This window comes from Papaver somniferum, unplaced genomic scaffold (genome assembly GCF_003573695.1).
Source record: "Papaver somniferum cultivar HN1 unplaced genomic scaffold, ASM357369v1 unplaced-scaffold_19, whole genome shotgun sequence".
In the NCBI taxonomy this organism is placed as follows: Eukaryota; Viridiplantae; Streptophyta; class Magnoliopsida; order Ranunculales; family Papaveraceae; genus Papaver; species Papaver somniferum.
This window is the reverse complement of record NW_020628818.1, coordinates 11,203,306-11,217,257: the sequence shown is the minus strand read 5'-3', so window position 1 is coordinate 11,217,257 and position 13,952 is coordinate 11,203,306. Positions and strand designations below refer to the sequence as shown.

General features: G+C 37.2%; 1 protein-coding gene across 1 annotated transcript; it reads right to left on the bottom strand.

Moving 5' to 3' along the window:
* Window positions 1-1,533: 1,533 nt before the first annotated feature.
* Window positions 1,534-2,537, bottom strand: LOC113339004 (non-symbiotic hemoglobin 2-like). The gene is made up of 4 exons (XM_026584403.1): window positions 2,340-2,537; window positions 2,145-2,259; window positions 1,950-2,066; window positions 1,534-1,855 (listed from the first exon to the last, which is right to left on the bottom strand). Exons 1-4 carry the CDS (start codon window positions 2,438-2,440, stop codon window positions 1,703-1,705), a joined length of 486 nt encoding a protein of 161 aa, XP_026440188.1. The 5' UTR covers window positions 2,441-2,537; the 3' UTR covers window positions 1,534-1,702.
* Between the last annotated feature and the right edge of the window lie 11,415 nt (window positions 2,538-13,952).

Below are 13,952 nucleotides of genomic sequence, written 5' to 3'. Positions count from 1 at the left end.
AATCATACCACAACAGTTTGCATACTGGTATGTATACTGTGCTATATCCGGACAATGGTTAATTTTTCTAAACTCCCATTTCAATCATTGAAACATCCTTAGAAGACGACAATAGCTGTCTCACACAAACTATTATCTTATAAGTAATTTTCAAGTGATCGAATGATCAATACGAAACATTCCGAGTCTACATCAAATGACTGCCTCACAAAAATCATGTAAGATGTTTCAAGACAATTTTCACATGATCTTCTTTTGACTCATTATATAGTTTCCAACAAATAAATTGTTTCCAACTAAACTCGTCAAGAATAATGATGAATGTAGCTAAAGAAAAAAGCTTCCAACACATATTTCGAGAAAGATAATAAGCGAGTTAAACTCAGCTCGAAATATCAAATGTGTGTAATGTAAAAGTCTATCTAGCTATACGACTTAGTCTCAATAGGAGATAGAATAAAATAGACTTCTGAGTGATAGATAAGTTTTAGTCTCCACATATCTTTAGATCTTCGTCTTCAATCGATGAACGTCGTGAAGTCTAAAGCTCAACTACACATTCTATCCTAGTCTAATACATAGCTATAAGTAGACTAGAAATCAAGACTTATAGTTTAGATCACCTAAACTTGATAAACAAGTTTGAGATGGCAACGCTTGCGAGTTCGACCGAGCAGTGCTCTAACAAGATCAAAACCAATGTGATATAGTTAGGATGAAGAGTTTTAAGTGATGGTGATTTAAGAATTATGAATTAAGCCCGAGGATCTGTTAACAAAATTTCACTGTGATAGTGTGCACCAGTTGTCCTTTATCAGACAGAAAAAACTGAATAACATATCTGGAATGTCCATTGTAATCCAAGGGTTATAAAGCCTGCTTGCTTATTTAGTTTTCCCGCTCAACAGCGCGGGACAACACTGCTCTAGGGAAAATACCAACCATAAAGAACCTAGCAAAATCCAAAATACCCTTAAGGAACTCAAAAAAATACTTCCTCTTGCGTTCATGAATAACCATAAATACTCAAGAATATTTATGGCGGTATCAACAAGCCTCCTTTTCTTTTTTTTTTTTCTTTTTTTCCTATTCTTAATCTCTGCTTCTATTATGTGCTTCTGTTATGTGTTTTTGTTTCAGCTAGAGACGGGAAGTATTGGAGGACTTGGTTTGAAAGGTTGAGTGGATGAAAAAAATGACAGGTCTTGATTGAAAAGGAGAACGGGTCATATTAAGAATGAATAAGACTGATTGATGCCAATACAGTTGATAACATGGTGTTGTCAAGATGTACATGAAATATAGAGTTATCCAACACATTTTGGTGGCCGTCTCTTCTTTGTTTGTTGGTGAAAAAATTACGGTAATTTGGTCTGCATTTTACATATGTTGACTCCAAAGAGTACAAGCAAACCACAAGGTTTTGAGATGGCAGTGCCTCAAAATATCATCCCCATTCCAGAATCCAGATCGAATTGGATTTAAGTGGTGGTAACAAACAAACAGGGCGCAACACCCAGCCCCAGTCCAGAATTAAACAAACAGGAATATGTGAACAAACCGCAAACTCGATTTAGAATCACACCCAAATCTTGATTAATCAATCATTATTCAAAGGAAAACATGTTGGAAATATCAAGCACAAGCACAAGCAACATCACCAAATTCCAAATTAAAATGAAAAGCGAAAGCTAAAATTGGTTTAGGCATCAGCTTTAGCCCTCTCTTCTTTCATCTCATCTTTGATAGCAGTAGCCAATTGATCATAAGCTTCACTCCAAGCACATTTCATTTCTTCATTCCACTTATCTCCTAATCCTGATTCCAGTGTCCTCAACAGTGCTTCCTTGACCACCTAAATCACAAATTAAATTCATTCCATTAATGACAAAATCTTAATTAAGCAACTAGATTTAATTCGCACCAATTAATATGGAATCCGTGTGTACCTCGAAATGGGGATCGATAACACCTTTCTTAACATGGACTGCACCCAGGTACGCTAACGTGCTGTCGGCGACGACAACTTCACCTTTCTCCCGTAGTTGCACAGCTGATTCGCAGGTCTTTATGAAAATTGAATCAAATTAGTATTCGGAATTGAAGGATGATTTAATAGTTGAAAGAGTTTTTTTTTTACTAACCATCTTGAAAACCTTCATAGCATGGGCTTTGAGCTTAGGGTTGTTCTGTGGGATTTCATCTGTATCCTTCAAGAATGAGAACATAGGCTTCGCTTGTGGTGCGATCTCTATAACACTGATTAAGTTAACCAAAAGACAATTATCGGTTAAAAATCGCAAAAAATATCGGAAAGAAATGAAAATTAGAAAACTTACGTGGTGAAGAAACGAACACTCAATTCAGGGATATTTTGTTTCATCAATTCCCATGATTCCTTAACCAAAGCTTCTTGTTTCTCTGTAAAAGTAGTAGCCATTTTTTTGTTGCTTTTTGGTTTCTTTCCTAGTTTTATCACTTGATCTCTATGTTTGATCTTTTATAACCTTGTTTCTTCTTATCCTTCTCAGTTTCACCCATGCTTGTTGTTATATATAGGGAGAAGGGAGAATTTTTCATTGTTGTTGGTAGATTGTAAATTATTAAATTTTTGTTGTTATTATCAATAACCACGAGGATTCCGTGGGACATCATGCGAAGGACTAGGACGTTTTTTTGAAGTTGTGTGTATATTCAAGGCATAAGACACGTACAGAAAGGACATGCCATGGTTGGTGTGGCTGTATCATTTATTGCTTAATAATGCTTATGCACCAAACCAATTGGACGGATGATCGGATATTGAGTTATGGGTCTTAATGGGTGCAGCCATACAATGCAATGTTCTTTTTTGTTTATATAATAAAACTTGGAATACCTTAACAGGTTCTTACATTGTTACCAGATAAACCATCAGTTTGTTTTCAGGAGTTCATTACATCTTGATTCCATTGCTGAATATTTAGATAAGTTAATATAGCACATAAGCTCTGCTCAATTCAGGAATGTTTAATTTTATATTTATTACAAAATAAGGATAGACTTGCTGCGCAAAAAACTTTCGCTCTCCTGACTAGACTGAAGTCTTGAGCTAAAAAGTTAATTTCAAATTTCTTTGTGTTACCAAAGTCTTCACTGATCAGATATCTTTTTCTGCGAGCTTCTGCATACATTCCTACCAGCAACACTAGAGTCGGTTCTGAGTCACTCTTGAAGGATATCATGTGCCGACTTCAACATGTTGCCCATTGGAAAGCAGCTTCCGCCCAAACCCTCTCTATCTCCTCTATGTTTGTACTGTCGGTAAAGAGGCCTCTTAATTCTCTGACTGTACCTGTATAATTAACCAAAGTTAGGCCAATTCCAGCTGTAACGGTATCAACAGTCATATGCAAGGCAATGTTAATTGTAAGTGCCATATTTCTTTTTGCACTGGGTATTTGTTTATCCGGAGAAATATATCATTTTTGGAACTGTAGAATATATCATCCATTATGTTATGGCCAATTTTGTTGACAGTGTTATAGCTATTATGAATTTGATTATGTTGTTTGCATTTGCAACACTATTCTGTCTCCTCTTTTTAAAAACAACATGACACCTTACCTTCCAAATGAACCAAATTATAGTGCTACACAGAACCTGCCAATCTATATCATAATCCCCTCTTTCTGGGTTAGCAAAACAATTGGTTAACCATTCATGGAAAGTTAAAGTGTCATTTCTAATGAAATCCATGTCAAAATTAAAATGCATCCATACCTGGGAAACGAAATTGCAATGCAGGAACAAGTGTGTCATGGTTTCCTGACTTTCATTACATAATTTACAAGTAGTGTCAATATCAGTGATGATGGTTGCCACTCTCATACTATTGGGAAGTATAGAGTGAGCCTCCTTCCATATGAAGTTCTTAACAACTGGGGTGGTCTTCATTTTCCATATTTTAATCCACTTTTTGTCTGCATTACTATCAGAGTTCAAATAATTGTATAGAGATTTCACATAAAAGTTACCTTTTTCGTTTAGAGCCCATTTTGGTATGTCCATAACTTCTTCTACAAGAACTCTAATTTTCATTATCTTTTCTACAGTTTGGTTATCAAAACATCTGACAAGTGATTAGAAATTTTTCGTGGGTTATTGTAATGAGGTTCAAACTCTCGGACTTGTGAAGGATAATTTTTTAAACTTAATGAAAAAAAAATATATACAATAAAAATATTAACATTGGTGCGAGAAACTGGGACTAAAGATTCGGCCATTTTTCATTTTCAAGTGGTTCAGAATTTAATTCTAGGCGATTATAGTTCAAAACAAAACAAATATTAACTCTAGTTTATTGCCAAGATAGATTTTATAAAATATTACTTGTATTTCTTAAGCATGGCATATTAAAAATCCCTAGGACTAAGCATACTCCATCAAATGAAATCACAAGTAATTAATTTAAAATCTTAATTCAATTAAAATTAGTGCAAAAAGTAAATAAAAGAATTAATGAAATTACCACATAGATGAAATTCGACCTCCTCCGTCGTCCCAGTGTTGGGTTTAGCTCATCATGATAAAAACACGCTCAAAATATTTATTTATTGCTCAAAGGGTGTTTACAAGGATGAAAATGGAGATGAAATAATAAAACAGTGAATGTGCGACCTACAGAAAGCATCCAAAATGAACGACAAAGAAGAAGTGCTATTGTTACTGTATCTCTAAGACCCACACCTATGACCCACGGCTGTGAGTCTGTTTCACTGTTGATAAACGACTGATGGTGCAGGTCCGTTCTTCATGTTCTTCATCTTCATCACGAACAGCAGCAGCAGCAGAGAGAATTCGTGATTCTTCCTCTGCAGCTTCCTCTCTTCTCCTCCCAACTCTCGACACCGCTTCTACATCACCCTAAGAGACTATTTATACCCATATCACGCATTGAATCTCGTCATAACTCCAAATAATCTTCATTGAACACAAATATTTTCCACGGGCAATAATTTCTATATTTTCTTTCTCCACGCGTTTCTGAGATGTTTCGATCATTCCAATATCTTCTAAATATGTATATGAATCCTCAGAATTATTTTTCTTGCCTTTATTCTCCTTTAATTTCCATAAATCAACTTGAAACCCTATTTTCATTTTTTAACTGTTGTGAAAAATATCCGGCGATTGGGCCCAACTCAGGCCATTCCAACACTCAAAATATATTCATATACCCATAAGGAGTCTATCCCTTGAATTTCAGCTCTTTAGTCTACTCATAACCCTTTCAAATCATGCCCGTAAAATCTGCCAGTGTATGAAATAATTTTCCCGCCAAAAATATTTTCAAATTCTGGGAAGAAAGTGACCTCCCCCTAATCCATTCCTGGGGTCCCTTTAGCAATTGGGGCGGAAATAGTAATTTTTGGGGCTGAAACAGTAATTTTTCTGGGGTTCCTCCGGGACATTTCTGGGGTTCTTCCGGTGCATTTCTGGAGTGTCTTTAGTACTTTATCCTTGGGTGTAAAACACCACTTTTTGAGCCAATTTTTGCCGCAAGAGCTTATTTCTCTAAAAATACCTATAAAGACATAAAATAACAAAATAAATAGAAAATCGAGTACTAACACCACTTTTTGAGCCAATTTTTGCCGCAAGAGCTTATTTCACGGCTGGACATTGGAGTGGCCTATGGGCCAAAGCCGAAAATACAGTCATCACAGCCTTTCACTAGACCTGGCTCAGGAAATGTTCAGCCATCATGGTCGGACATTGGAACTGGCTTGTGAGGCAGAACTGAATGTACATCCATCACGACCGTACATTGCAGTCGACCAGGGTAGTAATGTGCAGCCATCACGGCCTTGGGACTTGATGAATGATTTTTCTCCCCTAACCTAAGTTATAAAAATGCCTTTAAAACATATATAAGGAGGGGTAGTTGGTTGAAGGTGCATATGCGGACCATGCACCAAGTAAGCTTCATAACTTATCCAAAAAAGTATATATGATGCGTATGCATCATTTATAGCTGTGTAGCCTTGCCAATGGAGCATATTAAGCATGGGCATCACTATGCCATGTCGCGGACCAATTATGTATTCCTTGGATGCATTTTTACGCGGCCTATACGGACTAGGCCATTACCATTATTGCTTGGCCACGAACTTGAAAACGAGTTGGCTTAAGTTCATATCCCTTTGAGGATGACTACGGTTTGTGCTTGATCCCTTTAGAGTATGGAAGGGTACGTAGACAGCCTCAATGAGTTGCAGTATTGGCGGTCCTGCACGTTGGCCCCTCATATCATCTAAGGTTGGTAGCTCGATGCAAGAGATGATTGCGGCCAAGCTTGATGAAGCTTAGTTGCATGCCAGCAAAATGATGCCTATACTTTCTATCAATCTACACAGAGTTGGTAAACGCAGAAGGTAAAATGGAAATATGATTGGAGCGGCATATGCCTAAGTCCAAGGCTTATGCCTTATGCATGGACAAGACTCGGTAGTATGATGATAGCTCAGCTAGATAGGAAATTCATCTCTGAATTTCCTACGTTGAGGCAAAGCTAGTGATGCATGCAATATGCATTGGCCTTATGGCCTTATACCCTTTTGCGGACAAGGGTAGGATTGGAACAGTGTGGAAGCTAAGTTAGATGCAGCATGCTTGCAAGGGAAAATGAACGTGCATTTTCCTAGCTTTAAGTCCCGGTAAGTAGCATCATCATAGCGGGTCGGAGAAGTTATGGCATGCGCGCCCGGGTGTGCCAGGCGTAATTTTCCGGTTCGTCACAGTCGATCTATTAACTTAAGAACAAAGTAAAATTCTAAGTAGATCATGATGTTACCTCTTCATACGCGATGTAACTAACTGTATATATGTCCAATAAGACTCACTTTATAATCCAAGACATAATATTCGATCTAACTTGATCAATAAGAATTATCGTTTCTCTATGTTTCTCTCATACTGTCCTGTAGAACTCAACTGCTACCGACCTAGAGTTAACTTGGCAATCACCAATTGGACCTAGAACTAGGTAACCTAGAGACGAAGATCGATAATCAGATCAACTCATGAGATGACCAATAACCACATCTCAATCTTGTATGGATATGTATTTCCATCATAGGAAAATATGCATATTCATTGGCCGACAAGGGATGCATCGTAATTTTGATTTTTTTTTATCATAATGTCAGGTTAGATCACAATTTTGATGCATAATTATCTTTTATTCGGGTGAAACCTATAAAAATTACATACAAATACGATTATCTTGATCTCAAATGATGGATCTGAATGTTATTATTGATTATACATGTTTAATTAATTTCTTTTTCCTTGTCTTAATCTCATGTGAATATCGACATGGATTCATGATAATATTATTTCTATCTTCACTTTCATATATATTATATAAATAGATCTCTAGCCGGTGCCACTGTAGTACAATGGTAAAGCCACTGGGTGATGATACCAGTGATCTGAGTTCGAAACTCGCCAGCACCAAATTCTTTACCGATCTGGAAAAAAAAAGATCTGTAAAAAATCTTTTTATCTATATTTATCTGTTAAAATCATCTTAACATCATTTGAATTAAGCATATTATCCTATCTCATCTTGATTTACATTAGATGGATATAGATGCATCTGAATTTCATCTTTTATCTCAACCAGAGCATTAATTAGCTAAATATGATGATAATTAATGTTGTTATTTAACATACTGAATGCTTAATATCTCGTATAATATCTCTTTTAAATTAAAATTTCATTAAATACATGTTAGAAGTAACATATATCTTGCAGAGCTTCATCGATTTAATCTTTATTATCATTCTCTTACATGCATGTTAATCATATAGATGTGAGTTAATCCTGCATCTTATAAAGGTTGTTATACATTTTCATAAAAAAGCACAAAAAACCCAAACTTGTGAAGTGTAAAGATGGTTGATGCGATAGACTAACACATAGTAGGTTGATGTTCAAATCCCCTCAACACTACTTTTTGTCATCATATTTTGTTTTTCTTCAACAACTCTTGCAAAAGGTTGTGATAAGATTATTAACTACATTTTCGGAAAATAGTTGTTAAAACAAAATGTCTTCATAACTGTTTTGCTTAAAAAGTTGTCTTTGTTTTCTTGTCGCAACCCTTTGGTTCTAGGGGTTGGTAGTGATGCCATTCTACAACTCTTCCTTTGAAAAGATTGTAAAACATGAGACGTTCTACAACTTTTAGCAAAGAATTGTGAAACTCCAGTTGTAGATGTATATATTTCTTGTAGTGTTATATCACATAAGATGTGTGTCATATAGTTTGATATCGAGTTATTGTATCATTTCAGACTCTATGCAAATTAGAATCTCAATCGTAGTATTTATGTGTCCTAGTATTTATGTGTCCTAGTAACGGCTGGAGTTATCTTACAAATGCCTAGGTTTTTTCGTGACACTGTATTAGGTTACTACTTTTAAAATCTTCACTAAGACATTCATGAAGCCCGATAAGACTGTTTCTTACCTGATAGTTATTGATATCCTTAACAATATCTTGATCATCGTAATTATTCTTTATTCTAAAAGTCTATATCTTCAGTTATACAAGTAAATCCCCCAGAAACTCACTCCCCCTTAGACAAAGCTAAGTAAAAAAACATTTCTCATAGATTTAATAATAGAGGTATCTTAAGGCATAGTTCATTACGATCTCTATTAATTGATGCCTATTTTAGTCAAGTTGTGAAGTTTTGAACTTATTCACCTCAAGAGAACCCTCTTAATTAATGATCTTGTTAAGTGAATTCCATTTTCCCAAGAAACAATACGTAACATCTCTAATTGTTGAACCTTTTGCTCCAAAAAAATGTCACAAAGTTTATAATGTTACATGACCGGATAACTGATTGGTGTTGTGACAATGATTCATGTCAAGCTCATATTTTATGCACCATCTTTTTCTTAAAGAATCAAAATCCTTTGACAAAAGGTGCAAAAAAAACCATGGACCTAGTTCAGTTTAGAACACCGTTGTATATTAAGCCGCTACTGTGAGACTTCAGATTGGCATGTCGTTGAGACTAAATCGACCCTATAAGCAATTCAGCTTCGGCCATTCTCCCTATTACTGTATGCCTATTACTTTACGCCTTATGAGGGATCTGAAAGTTATGTTAATTTAAATGACACACTTTTCAATATAATTAGGTAGTGTTGAAGTGAGTTGGTATGTTATTTTTAGTCTTGATAATCTTTTAAGGTGCAATTATTTACGATCCCTATTACTTTATGCATATTTAGTCAAGTTTTGCAATTTACCTACTGTTTTGGGGTAAAAACTGATTCTGCTGGAAATGGTAATTTTGGGTGTGCCGCTGAGAAACGAATCTAAACCCTAAATAAATGCATTGCACGAGAGTACTTTAGATTCGAGAGATCAATCTATACAATTCTGGCCTAAACCATGAAATGGTCGTTCCAGACTTGCTTATGTCATAAAGTGAAGGAGAATGGTTGATCTTAGGGAGGGAAGCGAAGAAGGTGTTGAGATCAAAAATATTGAATTTTGAGGGTGTGGTTGTTTTATGACTTGTATCAGAATATGAAACTGGCTTGCGGAATGTAAGCTATCAGTTATTGGTGTTTTCTGGATACTTGTGTTGATAACACTTTTTTTTTTGTCAAAATAGGTCAAAAACCTATTTATACAAGTCATGATTGAGAACCCATGATCTCGTAGGAAGTGGAGACAGTTAAGTAGTGGAGAAGTGAAGTTGTGTAAAAAGTGGTGATCATCACGTTTCCATCATGAGGGAGAACTGGTCATCCTTACACCCACTACTCTCTTACTGCTTATTAACTGTTCGCCCTTTCATGACACTTTCTCGTAATAGGCGCGTTGCACGCCGCACGCTGTAAACATCCAGACCAATACCCCAGTGAGAATCCCCCAGTTTGTGACATGTTTGATGTCTCGAGTATTTTCGTGGAAAATATGCAGCAGGTTGCTGAGTGGGTCATGTGTGTAAGACCTAGTTATCTAACCAATCACACGCAAACTAGGTGGAAAGTAGTCATGTGTGACGAGTAAATTCATGAGATTTGCCACAAAGAATAGCATGTGGCGCTATTAGGTTAAATAACTAAATTATTTGTGAAGCCGATACTCATAAAATATCGTGTGTATTCGATGAATGTAAAGCATCGCTTTTAAGCAAGCAGCTCAAAATAATCAACGCATGTAAGGCATCGTTGTATAGATCCTGTCTTGTTTGGTTGTGGAACCTAATGTCTTAAAAAGGGCATGCCGGCCATTATCAGGAAGCTGCTGGGAGCCATTTATACACGCCAAGGGTAGGCCGGTCGGTTCCTATAGGAGAGTGATGGCTGGCGACTATGGTGACATATTATTGGTCGCCTAAGATTTAATATAGGCCTGTCAATTCGGCTGGCGAAGTTGAACGGACAAGATGATTTGCGGCAGTTAATGGCTACCTTAAAATTCATGTAAGCGGCGCGACCATCCCCTTTTGGACGATCGTTTGGGAGCCATATGTGGAGGCCATGGCTTGGCCGATCGTGGATTATGGAAGGGGGTGGTCGTTGATCATGGCCACATCTCGTTGGCTACACACAATAGGAGTTAGGACAGCCAATTCATCTGGCGAAGTTGGGAGTCCGAGATTATTTGCGGCAGTTAATGGCTATCGTTGATTTAATTTAGGTTTTAAAAACCGTGTGGCCAACTTTTTTGGTGTTGGCGCGATGTTGGGAGTTATTCGATCGACCAGCACAATAAATGGGCCGCTGGGGAACGTGTTCGCTCCTTGCACGTTGATTAAGGTCGAATCTAGGTCGGTCAATTCGGTTGGCGAAGTTGCGAGATCGAGATCGTTTTGCGGCAGTAATGTAATGTCGCTTAATAGAAATTAGGGTTTTGTAACTCGTGCGGCCAACTGTTTTTGGTAAACATTTAGTGGCTCCACTTGCGATTTGGAAGGATGTCGATCGGCCTAGGCATTAGCAGGCCCGCCGGTATACACGATGGCGCTTGTCCGACCATGTTAAGAGGCGGATAGGTTTGATAATCGAGTGGCCAAATCGTACAGTCGTGATTGTTTTTTAGACTGACATGGGCAGTCTACATTAGATTCCTTAAGGAATTAGGCGCATCGACCAACCAACTTCCAACTTTATTTAAAAGTGTGTGTGGCGGGTTTAAAATGATCTGATTGGTCGATGGGAAAGGGGGTCGGCAAACAGCAACATGGAGCGTGGTCGGCCGGCCACATGCGTGCCTGTTGAGGCAAATTGGCCGGACAAGTGGAGCGGCCACGCCTCCTTGATGCATGTTCTTATTTGGCGCGGCTCCTCTTTTACTTCTCGTTATCTGATTTTTGGTAGGACTTTGCTCCTACTAGTCCATGGCGGATTAATTTCCTAGCTTACCTAGGTTTGGTCTCGACCAATAGGGTTCGAGATATTGCGCAGGGCGTAGAAAACTTAATTTTTGCAAATTAATTAGGCCAAAATTTGAATTTTATGAGCTATCACAAAATTGAACAAATTTGATAAGTTTTGTATGTTGACACAAAATTCTTTTATTCTCAGAGAGCAGTTAGCGCGTCTTCTAATTGAGTATTTTCATGCAGACTTTAATCTTGATACTTTGGGAAATTCATGCTACTCAGCTGCGGGTGAACACTAATTGTCATGTCATACCAATACACAAGAAGAGAATAAATTTTTTTTCAAAAAACTAAAAAATTTCGATTCCCCCTTGTTTTTGTTTTTGATTTTGATTTTGATTTTTGGTTAATAGATTCATTTAGATTAGATATATATGATTAGATTTACATAGTTATTAGGTTAGTTTTAATTTAATTTAAATTAAAGTAAAGGATAAATGTGTATTTACCTAACTTTAGGACACCCCTTATAAGTATAGGGAGGTTGGCCTAATAAGACCATGGTCCCAAAATAAAAACATAGTCCCTAAACAATGGTTCCTATATAAACTCGAAAATACATTTCCAGCCCAACGTGGATTAGTCGAAACAATAACACCCTTGGTTACTGTCAAAGTTCATTTACATCATAGTTATCGGCAAGCCTGTCTACATGTGCGAAAGTGCGACCGCACAAGCACAACTCTGTGGAAGGCCCTTTTGTTTGGTTGCATACCCACCGACATTAAGCCCACTCAAATTCCATAAAACTTTGTTTTTTACTTTTCAAGTGTTCAGAATTCAAGCCAGACCAATTTACAAATTTCCTTCTTCTTGCAACAAAAACACTAAATCATTAGCAAAGCAAATTGTACGCCGCAATTATATCGAAAATCGTTTTTCAGACACTGTTCGAGTGCATATTTGGTAAGGGTGTCCATTATATTCCTAAATGTTTAATACTTTTAACTATGTGCTATCGGTTTCCAGTTGTTCAATTGGATGCGTATATGTGCTCTTTTTATTAAGGTTTCATCTATTTGCCGCCCATATGTCTGGATGCATAAATGTTTAATACATTTGTGACGTCAAAATTATTATCGGTAATGATCCGTACACGTCCCAACTTTTGATTTAAATTGATTTGTTGTTGTTATGAAACACCAAATATGTCATGTTGTTTAGCTTAGAATTGTGGTTCCTAGCTGATGAGAATTCGGTTTGGTATAAACAAGTTGTATGATATGTACACAAAAAAAAAATACTAAACGATGAAAGCACAAATCAATTAGCTTCTCATTAATGAAAGTGAAAGACGCCTCGATGATGACTAACATCTATCCAAAGACTTAAAGGCCTACACAAATAAAGCTCCCACGTTGAACGGTGAGGAAATCCTCACTTTCTATTGGTCGAGATTAATTTTTTTTTTTTGAGTTTTATTAAACGAGTGTTCTGGTAAGGACATTTGGCAATATATGATTGGTTTAAAAAGAATAGGAAACCAATTTTTTTCATTAGGTGCGCTTCTTAACTATCCCAATTCTCCTCAGTTTCATAAATCTGAAAAACTCTTCTTTAAAACACATTCCTATATTTGATTATTTTTTTAGCTCTCTCTTCTCTAAGAACTCTAACCTTAGGCTTTTTTGTTTTTAATTTGTTTTTGTTCGATTCCTCCCTCACGCTCTCTGATCTTATTCATCCATGGAACTGATAAGAGGTTCTCTTTTATCATCAGCCGATTCTTTTGCCATCTATCACTGATGTTTGTTTTATATTTTTTTCTTTGTAGTATTTGAACCGGGAATAGATGGTGTGTACACATATATCTCACTATCGGACACGTGTATACAGAAAGGTACGTGGAAAGCATGCAAGCTAAGACATCAAAACACGATGCATCGCGAAGCACCAAATAAACCCCTAGGAGTTGCTTTATCTCATCCCCAGAAGAGGAGCTAAGATCAACGGTGGAGAGAAAGTCAGCTGACACGGACTGACAGGGGCAGAAGACACTTGTCTGACACGAGCAGACCCCTCAACCACCCGCATTAAACACTCTGAGCAGTGCACGTGTCGACCGACCTATGGAACGAGCGAAGATGCCTCCGCGGGATCGAGGGGGAAACGCAGACCTCTGCGTGATGGACACAAGACACTAGAAGATAAGGTTCCAACGGTCTTCAGAGATGGGTCCCACATTCCTACCTTATAAATACCCAATCTCCACAAAGGGGGAGGGAGATCGAAAAAACATCAGGAGAGAGAGAGAGAGAGAGAGAGAGAGAGAGAGAGAGAGAGAGAATAGCAAAGGTAAGGAATCCCATAGTGGAGAGAAATATGTAAACCCCAAGTCATTCAACTATTCGTGTAACCGTGAATAATATAGTAGAACAACAAACCCCGTGGATGTAGGCCTTAGTGCTGAACCACGTAAACCTTGGTCTTATTTACATTTCAGCACTTTACATTCATTTAGTTCCGCATGCATTTGCTTATATATGTTG

What these genes read in the sequence shown, in the direction of transcription:
- LOC113339004 (XM_026584403.1), bottom strand. Translation starts at nt 2,440, where the DNA reads ATGGCTACTACTTTTACAGAGAAACAAGAAGCTTTGGTTAAGGAATCA. An exon ending in AGTGTTCGTTTCTTCACCAC is followed by an intron (nt 2,260 to 2,339) that starts GTAAGTTTTCTA and finishes TAACTTAATCAG; the next exon opens with TGTTATAGAGATCGCACCAC. An exon ending in TTATCGATCCCCATTTCGAG is followed by an intron (nt 1,856 to 1,949) that starts GTACACACGGAT and finishes TTTGTGATTTAG; the next exon opens with GTGGTCAAGGAAGCACTGTT.